General features: G+C 36.9%; 1 protein-coding gene across 5 annotated transcripts in view; it reads left to right on the forward strand.

Moving 5' to 3' along the window:
• The window catches only part of LOC115239209 (kazrin), a 128,538-nt gene that overhangs the window by 66,309 nt on the left and 49,998 nt on the right, over positions 1 to 12,231 (forward strand). For 3 of the 5 annotated variants that reach the window (XM_029813601.1, XM_029813602.1, XM_029813603.1), the window contains exons 1-2: positions 2,825 to 2,870; positions 6,033 to 6,181. The exons of 1 other annotated variant lie outside the window; for it this stretch is intronic. In XM_029813601.1, coding sequence (XP_029669461.1) covers positions 6,082 to 6,181 — 100 coding nt within the window. In that variant the 5' untranslated portion in view covers positions 2,825 to 2,870; positions 6,033 to 6,081. Of the gene's footprint in view, positions 1 to 2,815; positions 2,871 to 6,032; positions 6,182 to 12,231 lie in introns of those variants that run through there. One more of the 5 variants, XM_029813605.1, reaches the window with a different exon arrangement.

Genomic DNA, 12,231 nt, shown 5'->3' on the forward strand with positions numbered 1-12,231 from the left:
GAAAGAGCTCGTTCTCCATTCCGGCAGGAATTATCATTCATCTGCGCAAAACTTCTGACAGAGCCGAGGAGAGGATCCACGACCCGAGTTTGGCGCTTCGCAATTTCTCTCCGCGCGAGGATGGAAGACGCGGGATACATCTGGAGAAGGAGGACGCGGGACGCGCGTCGTTTTGGTAAAACAAAATTTCGAAATGGGTTTCTCGGTAATTAGTTTCACGAGACAGCCACTCGTGCCCGGACTCCTGAGGAGATACGCGCCATCGAGAGTAAATTAGACATGATACAAAGCTCCGAAGAGGAAAAACATTCGCAGGAAATTGCAAATCTGACGTGGATGCAGCGCACAGTGAAATGGATGCGGCGCGGAATAATATAAAAATAAAAATTTTCCCGGATAAGAAGGAACTTTAGATCCAACGAGAGATTCTCATGGCCGATAATATATTTAATTCATGCGTCTCGTTATCCGGAGATGGTACAATGGGTCGTTTCGTAATTCGTATTTACGGGCCTCTGGTCGACCCTTCGCGAAGATCGATCGAAACGCATCAAGGAGAGAAGCAGGAAATATCGGTGACTCGGTCGTTCCCGTCGATATATCTTGAACGTCTTAGTGCCCTCTCCATTTACTTCGATGCCTGAAATGGTTTTCCCCCCTGCTACTAGTATTAGTCCAAATATAAATTCTATCATATTGGACAGCAACTAGAATACAGAGTGGTCACACTTTTGCGCACACACTCAATCTTTAACGCACACTCTTTATTTTAATTAAATTATAAATTATACCAGTCTATTATAATTTCCATTACTAAAGTGAGTGGCACTTTCAATTAGATGTGAAAATTGGAGAACTTTATGAAATAAATTAAGAGTAAACAAAACTTTGTCATATCCCAAATGAATATCGTGCGTCTAAGTCTAAAGGGATAGTCAAACCAATGAATGTCCACTTTGAAATTGGGCACCAGGAGACCGTATACGATAGCGAACTCGCACGTAATCCCGAATAAGCCTGACGATGACACCTTTCTAGGGAGACAACAATATAAATTATTTTCCCATCGTGAAGCACAGCTGTGTCGTTATTCTATTATCTTCCCAGAATGAGAGATAAGACGAGATTCGAAATACATCGTAAATTGCATTTAGATCCATTTATCTATTTAATAGTAATTTTGCTATTTCTTTCGCGCATAATATAATTCTATTTTTATATTTATATTGTATATTTTAATGTGAAAAATATTGGCACATGACAGATCGCTAACGTAAATTTTTTCAACAAAAAATATATTTTTAATTTAATTTAATTTTATTTTATTGTGTTTTATATTTATTTTATTTTATTTTATTTTATTTATACCTGTGGCTTTCTGTGCGTGTGATAATTCTGGAAAAATATAATATTTTTTATGACTTTATATTATTTTATGACTTTATTCTCCAATTTATATAGATCGATTTCTTTCTGCGGAATGTGGGCCAATTCATTCGCGACTTTATCGTTCTAGTCTTCTCAACTTCGGTTACTTTATCAAAAGATATGGTTATGTTCGCGCCAAGTTCACGTGCAGTAAAAACTATGAGCGATGATATCTTCTCTAAAGTTTTAAAGAGACAATTTCTCTTTTGCTAAAATTACTCTATCATTGTTTGTCACTTTTTACCGGTATATTCCAACAATGAAAAACATTTCCTATTATTTTCTCATTTATATATCTGCGGATATAAATTTTAATTTCTGCATTTTCTAATTAATATATATTATTACATGTATAATACACAATGTGCCAGTAAATGACTAAATCACATCGGTAAGACATTGATAATAATAAGCTCCCTGTTTTATGAACTTCTTATGTGTATGCGAAATAAATTGATGTACGACCATCCATTGTATGCAGAATAAATCGACGGATGATTATAAATATTCCAAAATTAATATTCGCTATTACTTGTCTTAATCCATGCATTTCGAGGCAATAGATCTATGAGATAATATTCATATATTTATCTCTATAATCTTTTCATTATTAAAGTCAAAACGCGAAATATATATCTGAATCCAATTTTAGAGAAAATTTAAAGAAATAATTATTGCCTGTAAACTTTGCAGTGAAACAATGATTCCACACAATAATTACACTGTCACTTTAATTCCTACTTTAAATGGATATATCATGAGAAATATCTACTTTGATAAATAACCATCTCTATTCATAGCAGGAATTAAAGTGATAGAGAATGGTAATTATAATCATTGTTTCATTGCGATACTTACGGAGGCGCGCGCGCGCGCGGTAATTAGCTCTTTAAATGTAATTAATTTAAATATATTTTGCCTTTGGAATTTTTCGTCATTTAGATGTAATTTTCAGATTGAGAACGCGCGCAGCATCGGATGATAAATAAAATAACAAAAGAGTATAATAATCTCTATATCAATCTTATTTTTGAGATTTGTGAAATAGAATATTTTGCATAAATTTAGTTACGTAGCGTTACATATTTTATAGCGACAACATATTTTTTATATCACATAATATTCGGCTTTGTTTCGGACGGCGTAGGGTAGGGATGGATACAGCGCGCTATTGTTTACCTGCCGTGATCTTGTTGTCAGTCGTGTTACTAGACTCGAGCAAGTAGGCATAAATTTAGTTTCGTAGCGTTACATATTTTATGGCGATATTTTTTATATCACATAGTATTCGGCTTTGTTTCGAACGGCGTAGGGTAGGGATGGGTACAGCGCGCTATTGTTTACCTGCCGTGATCTTGTTGTCAGTCGTGTTACTAGACTCGAGCAAGTAGGCAGCAATGTGTAAGCCGCTCTGTATATCGTTATATTACTCTACGAAACACGTGAGTATTCTCTATAAGAATTATAATATTAACGATTATCAATCCGTATAATTGATTAACTATCGCGTAAGAGTATCACTACGACGTTGATATCGATTGATTAATTAATCAAAGAAAGACAAGTTTCCTTGCATTAAACTTTTTATATATTTTATCTTCTTTTAAAAAATTTAATTTTTAATTCTTACTTTCGATAGCGTGTGAAGGTGTTTACTTGAAAGTTCATCAATAGAAATAAAACCATAGAACAAGAGAGTAATTTCTCTCTCTATCTCCACGCTTCGAGTTTTGTTTTCATCACGCGTTACTCACTGGAAGTTTATTAACACGACTGATACAAGTAGAATTTACACGAGCTTTTCTCATATCAGTTACGAAGCACGCGAAAGTAAATTGATAATGCAAAACAGTTGGGATTATTGAAGTGGAATATATAAAACGCTTATTATAGAAACCTTATGTGGAAAATAATGGTTTCATATTGTCTGTATAATATAATAATAATACGTATTAACGTTAATAATAAAATAGAATATCTCTTGAGAGAGATCAACGAATGAATTTTCTATGGATGAATGAAATATTTCGCGCATATTTCTTACGAAAAGTTATCATGAATTTTTACGAAGTTATCATTCTGGAAGTTTTTTGTAAAAGATATTAAAAAATAAGTCAATAAACTGTAGCGCGATACGAGGACGCAATAATATCTCATCTAGCGGAGACAAAGTTTCGCGATTGTTACCGTCTTAAATCTCCATCGAGTTGAAAATCGCCGACAAAGATTTCCGCGCATAGCTCTCCGGAACGCTACGAAAGAAAGAATGGAAAAAAGCGGCTATAGATCTCCCTTATGAGTTCTGCTGTCGCGGTACATAAATCAGAAGCCGACTTGCAACCCCGCAAGAATTTATCGAGTCTAAACGCCCACGTAATGCAATCCCCTTCCTGCTTTGTCGTCGAGATATAAATATACCGGAATAATAAAATATCTGTGATTTTTGTTTTTTCGATGCCGTATACATCCCGCACGCGATCCTTAATCCCCTCTAATCTCTTGATTGGATTTATAATGGAAAATGGAGGGAGAAAATCCCTTTCTCTTTTTATATATTGTATATAAAATCGATTTGTGAGATAAACAACGAAGATCTCTCTCCGAGTTATAATCATTTTATGTGTACATTTATACATAAAAAAAAATATATATATATATATATATGTATATATATATTTAGCTAAATGTTGTTTAATTCCGAGAAAACTCTTTTCAATAATATTTTTAATATATTGAAATAACACTTGGTCTTTTTATATCATATTAAACTGAAAATAAAATTAATATGACATATGAAATATTCGTGAAAAGTTTGAATAATGTTTTAAGATATTGAAAGTAATATTATTGAAAATAAATAAAAGTATTATTGAAAAGAGTGTCTCGAAATTAGGCGACAACATTTAGCACTGAATGCAGCGCTAAATAGAAGTGTGAATAGCAAGCAGTGGAGCAAACCGAATTATTTAACCATTTTGTTACATGCTATCGCCGTTCATCGCGTTGAACGTAAAAGTGTATTGAATCGAGAGAGGAGAACAGAAATTGAAGTGGCGAACGTTTAATCGTTCGCTCACAGTGGACGTGAATTTATTCAGATTGAGGCATTGCTATGCAAAAATAGTCTAAATCGCTTTATTCTACAACGAAATTGCAAATTATTAACTCTTTTAACACGCGCAGCTCATCGAAATATTGAATCTTTAATCGGGTAATCGGATAAAATGGATTTATATAAAATTAATATGAATTAATTAATTATATATATTAAATATTATAAATAGCTATAATAAATATTACCATGTCTAATAATTAGTAGTAACTTTTTAGCGAAACGTCAAGATTCTGCATTTTTATTTAGTCTCTCAGTGAGCGCTTCTACCGGTATTATTTGTCGCTGTACGTTATTTCGCGTATGACGATCGTATCGTGCCGGATATTTCAGAAGCGGAAGGGTCACGTATGCGAAATGAAAGGTCGACATTTTTTTCCATCGAGTTTTCTGCCCGGCGATTCGCGCGGACGCGTATAATTTTTGACTGCGTGACGCGGCGAAAAGGGTACGCGACAGATCATCTCTCGCTCGCTCTCTTTACGCCCGTACGAACGTCACGGTGCATAAATCAATGGTAACGTGGTTGAACACGGCGTGGATTTATCGAACGCGTCTTTCCCCGTCCGTAATGATAAATTATGACGATCGAATGACGGCGAGTCGATCTCCAACGAGAGGGTGACGACACGCGCGTGTGTGCACAGGGTGACGTGTAATATGGGGTGCGCTTTGGGAGTCGTTTTTGGGGGGAATAGAGAGAGGGAGAGAGAGAGTATCGACGGCTACCAGCATGCGGGGGTTGTTATATGCTCGTCGTTTGCTCGCCAGCCGCCAATACGGACTTTCCGTATAATGGCGTCATCCCCGAGGCGAGTAACGAGCGGTTATAGGCACTGCGTTACATAAATATAAGTTTGCGAGAACGGTTACCTGTATGATAATGCACTTTTCTTTAGGGTGAATGTTAATCAACGCGCTAAGTTTAGATGTCTTGTGGGAAATGAGTAAAATGCGAAGAATTTATAGAAATTTATATTAAGCTTATCTCTAAGCTTTCCGAAGTGTTAGGGATTGTCTTATCAATACTTTAGCAATTAATATTTTAATTAATATCTTAATAAAATATTTTGATAAAATATTTTAATATTTTAATAAATATTTTAGTAATTTTTCTCTATCAAGTGAAAAAACAATTGCTTGCATAATAATATACGACATAATAATACAACGATAATCATAGCAACAATCGATCATTGACGCATCAATGAGCGGCAGCTTTTTATTACTAATATTAGAATAATATAATCGTGGCACACTAACTGACATCATTACTTCTTTTATTTATTCTATTATTCTTTTTTCTGGAAATTCTTTTGATATACAAATACATTAATGTCTGCGACGCAATTAAGAATTTAATTCCCGATTGATTGGCGCGTAAATGTGAAAGATTATTCTCGATATATGGGACCGAACGTTGAAGAATGTCGAGCATTCGAAAATCTCGATATTTCTTATGGGAGCATTTCGCGTAATGTGTCAATTTCAGATACGTCCGCGGCAGGGGCACGCTCGGTGAAGAATCACGAATTGCGAAAATGAGCGCGGCCGTAGAAAACGGCGTGGACGCCTCGCGGAAGCCGCGCGGCGGCGTTTTCTCGGAGGCGTTCGCCAAACGCGCGCAGCCCCTCGAGGAAGGTGAGTCCGACGACAGCCCCTGGTCACTCCTGGGCAAGGTATTACACGGGATTCCCCGCTGCTGCTTGGGGAAGGAAAGATAAACATCGTGTGCGCGAGGTTTCAAGCCTTACGTCCGCCGTGCGAAGCTTCTGCCGGAAATCCGTGACACTTGCGCGAGCTTATCTCGAAAGTGACGTTAATCAAGCTAAACATACACCACGTCACGTTCCACTTCATTAAATGAACGCGATTCTTAATTAATTATATTTATCATATTTATTTAACTGTGTTGTACTCTCTTAAATGGATTTAATATAAAATTGTCAATGACAAGCAGTGAAGAATTTACAGAATGGTCTCAGTTATATATAAGTATAGCACTGCAAATCAATGAAACCTTATTGAAAGAATCCGTGATATTTAAAAAAAAATACATCTTATAATATTTTATATGAGATAAATTTATAGCAATATATTTTGTTAAAGAAATATCTGAGTTTAATCCTAAAAGTCTTGTTCATTTTTTTGTGAATTTATTACGTTTTAGGAGAAAAAAATTTAATGTGTATATAATTCTAAATATTAGTTATACGTGTTTCATTTTAGATGTGTGTATTTTTCTAAAAAAGTCTAAATAAAATAAATAAAAAATTCTTTAAAAGCTACATCTTGCAAATATTACTTACTTTTTAATGAAATCTTACTGCTATAATCAATGATATAAGACGAAGGAGCAAAGTGTGAGTATTTCACTGATTTTTAGTGAAATATGATTCTTAATAAAATCTTGTGTCATTGCGTTAATCACTGGCATTTTCACTGATTCAATTTAAGAGACTATGCCATTATCATATGTTATCACTTTTCATACTTTAAATGTTCCATTGTTACTACGATTTTAGATCACGTAGATAACAGCTTGCATCATATATATTTCAAAAGATTTAATTATTAGATTAGATTATTTATTTTTATTTATATTTATATATATTTTATATTGTATATAGTATATAATTACCACTTTATTGCGATATTTAAATAGTACATATCATGTCTACTTCGATTCGTGCTACACATGAATTTCCCCTATAAGAGTCCGATATATATTCAACCGGTGTAATAGGCCATAAAGAATCTCGCTCTCGTTGAATAGACACCATAATATCGGCACGGATCATACATCAGGTTATTCCTTATAGTTACCGTCTGACTGCGACTCCAATATATCTCCAATCGAGACAGCACACGTGTAGCGATAAAAAAGGGAAAAGGAAAGAAACCGGGAGAGAAAAGTATTTCGTGTTTAAAAGTTTTAAGAGATTCTTTTCAATTCACAGTAGCAAGTCGATATATAAAATAAACTAGCATCTCTTTTTTTCCTGGATATTCCAGAGCGACATATTTCCAGCTTATTTAAAATGAATGAACTTCCGGGCGCGCGTACACCGGCGAAATAGTCCGCATTTATAAAGGATCATCTCGACGGCGATTCTCGCAGGTGCGCCGATTTCGCCGTAACTCGAAGCTTCATACAGTCGTAGAATTCTGCTCTAATTGGAGGGAGAATATTTGCCTCGCTTACACTTTGCTTGTAATTCAAAACATCGCTAATCCATTAATCCCGTTTCTCCAGCGCGTTGCCGTACGGAAGTCGGACCAGTAAACTACGCGCTCCACCGGATATGTATTAAGTGCAAACTTAATTTTCCTGCTACCTGTGTTTACGTGTATTACACGATTGAACTCGTTGCAATACCTCGGGCTGCATCTGGATACATTCGGAACACGCGTTTCCGCATATGTCGTGTTTGATATTTTATTAAAAATTCTCGGTGACCTTATATAATTGATTAAAACAGTAAGATTTCACTTAAAAAATATGTAATAATTGTGTATATTTGCAAGATGTAGCTTTTAAAAGATTTTCTACTTGTTTTAAAATTTGCCATTTTTTTTAGAGAAACACACATAGAGATCTGAAATAAAACAGATATAACTAACATTCAGAATTATATACAGATTATTCTTTTTTTATTTATTTTATTTTATTTTTTTTTTTTAATTTTTTTGCTTATTGTTGCGTTAAAAAAAATAATACTTTTATAACGCAAGGGAGAATTTGCGTGTCGATACGAGGTAATTTATCAATGTCAATTTTCATTAATTTTCCGATAAGATTCGCGCTATAATCTGCGCGCGATTTTAACTTTTATTACCGGTCGGTCATTCATTTTCCTCGATGTCGAGAAAGTTAGAGAGTTGTACGACGTGATAGATAGCGGTCGATCCGGGAGGTCGCAACACGCATCTCGGTTATCCCGGAAGCTGGAATGATACGCGGTCGCGGTCATGATTTGCGACCGCTGCATTGCACTTTTCAAACGAGACGCGAAACAAAATCCCGCTTGATATATACGTAATATACGCCGGTCTAACCATCGGTTTAGCGCATTACTTGCAGCCGCGATCCGCGCGATTTCTCTAATATAATTAGAGCCGCGGCTTAAACCAACACTTCCCGTCATAAGCCGTCCCATTCCGGTAACGCTACTCTACCGGGTTACATATCGCTTTATCTTATAAACCGAAACGGGGCTCCTGTTTCGCATTAGAGAGCCCGGTCGTACGATATCGATAGTTTCGAGTTGGTGTAAAAGCTCATAAAGAATCCCGCTTCCGACACACGAGAGGCGCATAATATCGGAATATGAGCCGTATTTTAACGCGACTCCACCGCCGAGGAAACCAGGAGGAGGCGTATCTCTCTCCGTGTTCGTAACGTAGACCTAATATACCTCCGACCTGAAAGGGCTATCCAGGATCACGTGAGCCAGCCGTATGCACTTTGGCGCATATACACCCACCCATCACACAGATCGTTGTGTGCGGCCAACCCTCGTATCGACATCGCGCGAGATATTTCAACGCGGTCGCCTACTTTTGCGAGGAACACGTTTCGCTTCATGCGCTGCACGCGAAATTTATCGTCTTGGCAGCCCGTGCCGACGAGCTGATTCATTCCACCTTCGTCGAGTCCTAAAAACTTGTGAAACGAACATGTGTCTCATTGTTCGATTTTATAATAATTTATTGTAATACATAAATTTTTTTTTTTTTCTACAAAATGAAAAATTTCTGAAATAAAATTTAATACACGAGATATATAATTCTTTGAGATTGCTATATCACTCATTTTCTTCCGCCAAAAAAAAAAAAAATACTTTTGATAGTTAGATATTTTCAAATTTATTTTACAATGCTATTTAAAAAAAAAAATTTAATTTATTTTTCTGATTCTAGACAGCGCGAACGATGCGAATGATTATAGTTAACCCCCGACGCGGAAGTATCTTCTCTCTGTGAAAGGGTGCAATTGTTTAGTGGAGAGAATTGTCGGTACACGAGGCGCTATAGAGTTTCCTTTTTTTACTTAAGACAGTAACGATCGCGCGAGATTATTTGGTGAGGGTTTGACGTTTCTGATGTGAGTGCTCTTCCTATCGTGTATTTAAAGAACTGCTACAACCTCGAGATCAAACTTCCCTGAAAAAAGAGGTCTCTTTCTCTTTGCTGATCTACCCGTTTGAGCGTGTTTTTTTCTGCTCATCCGCGATCAATCGGCTTAAAGATGACGGACAGATATCTGAGCTGACGATATAGCAAATCGTTTAATCGAAGATATTGAAAGGGCTTTTTTTTCTATCCTGCATTGAGATTTTCCATTTTTATAACACACAAACATATAATTTTAAAATATTATATTATCATTATATTATTATTATGTTATTAGTTTCGTGAACACATTTTCTAAATTATAGTTTAAACGCTTTTTGCGTGTGTGATTTTTGAAGGAAATAATACATAGAGAGAGGGAGATTTTTAATATACTAGCAACTTGATTGCACGATTGCGTTTTCTTTTTGTTTGCGTTGAGGATACGTTTCTACCTTCGTAAAGTTCAGGTTCTCGACCTTTGTGAGAACGAGGAGCAATTTTGCGACAAATCGTTTCTCGAGATCTGGCGATAATACTTTCTTCCTCCGTAAGACTTCGCAGGACGCTTCAATGCTTTTAAGGATTTGGCTGGAAGACGTTTGGCGTGATCCTAGGAGTTCGTATCTTGTCGACAGAAGGGACTTTTGTCTTCGGCAAATGAGACTTGTCGATAAAATACGTTTCCGATGCAGCTTTCTCCGGGCACAGGAAGCAGTTTAATTGCGTTTAATTGCAACTCGGGTGCAACAAATAATCCGCGATCAGGTTTGTTTTCCCTCTCGCTCCCCCGCTCCTCCGTTGTCATCCTCATTACGCGATGAAACTAAAAGCTTGCTTCGCGCTTGTACGAAAGTTTCGAAAGCTTTGGTGGCGCGTCCATACGAAAAATCGAGCGTGCGCGCGATTAAAATTGAATTAAACGTAAACTGGTAAATGTAAACTGGAAAACGTCATTAAATCTTCACCGAGTAGCGGCGATGCGTGGCAGCGCGAAACTCGTTGCTAATGCAATTACGCGTTCTCAGCGGAGCGTGATCAGCTTTAAGCGATTTAAAATTTTCGAATAAATTCACGGGATGATTTTTGTCCAATGCAGCGCGCTAATTTTTGAGAATTGTATTTTGTCCCAGTCTTCTCTTTTGATCCACTTTCCGAGAAATGCATTTTTAAAGAAAGTTCCCTTATGATATATATTGGGTTGAACGGAAAGTTCGTGCCGTTTTTTCGGTCTTCATCTCTTAGTAAAAAACGGAACGAACTTTCCGTTCAACCCAATAGTTCGTTTCATAGGTTTTCGAATAACCGTCAATAGCCGAAAAAACACTTTTTGGTACATTTGAAATTGGTTATTAACTGGTTTATTTCAAAACCTGTGGATCGAACTACAATAATTTTGATCTCATTTGAAAGATAATTTAATACCGAACAAAAAGTTTCCTATAAACATAGGTCGAAAAATGCTTCCTTAAAAAGTTAGCGCCCAAAAACCTCTAAAATCACGGTTATTTTTTACATTTTTACAAATATCAGAGAAAGGATGCGTCTTTTAACAAAAAGTACCGAAACAAAAGTTGTAGAGAATTAAATTATCTTTCAAATGAGATCAAAGTTATTGTACAATACATCGCGGAACTTTGTCGTTTACAGTTTACGGAGCTTTACGAATTTTGTTTACCACATCAAAGCGTCGCCGACTGCATACGCAACTCGCTAAATTTGCGTTTAAGCTCGCGCGCCGAGTTCTAGAATGTGTTATCCGATATATTATAATTCCGTCGCCGCTAGCTCTCGAGTTGGTTGTTTATCAGAATATAGTTATTGTTTTCCTTTGACGATGACATGCCTTAAAAAAAAAAAGGGGGAACAAGAATTCCTTCGAAATGGATGTAATTCTTTCATTGATTCGTGCCAACAATATCTTAGGCTTATAAATATCCAACTTCGCGAATTTATAAATATACTACAGTATCAAAGCAAAATGTCTCACATTTGCTTCTGTAAGATTTCTGCTAAAGCACGTTTGATAGCGCGATATCATGAAGGCAACGAAGATCGCGCGTCTGTCCTGAGGTTGCTCGGGTGCCTCTGCACCGAGCTTCCTCTCACAAACTTGTCGATAACAGTTTGGCAACCCTCCGGGCCTTTCCACCTTCGCGCCACGACCGCCGAGTACCACGGGAATTCAATTATCTCGCCGTTCGTACCACCAGGCCAGGCGAAGATAATGCGAGACGAACTAGCCCGGGAGAGGACTCGGCCATCTTGGACGATGTCCGGATCCGGGCTCGGGAATTCCCGGACTTCTCGCACGTCTCGGATGAAAGGATTAAGCGCGATCCGATGGGCACTGTGCTCACTACGTGCCAGCGATCTTCGCAAAGCGGTTACTTACTCCCGAATCGCGCCCTGAGCGAGCTCTAAACCTTACAATGCCGACGTAACGGGCATCTTTTCTTATCGCAAACCGTATTTTTCAAGAATCTTAGATCTTTCTATGAACGCGCGAACACGTCATCATTTTTGCTGTTGCAACCTATAGCGCATTTTCAATTTTTTTTTCTCTTTGATTGCAG

The sequence above is a fragment of the Formica exsecta genome, unplaced genomic scaffold (genome assembly GCF_003651465.1).
Source record: "Formica exsecta isolate Colony F162 unplaced genomic scaffold, ASM365146v1 scaffold365, whole genome shotgun sequence".
NCBI lineage: Eukaryota > Metazoa > Arthropoda > Insecta > Hymenoptera > Formicidae > Formica > Formica exsecta.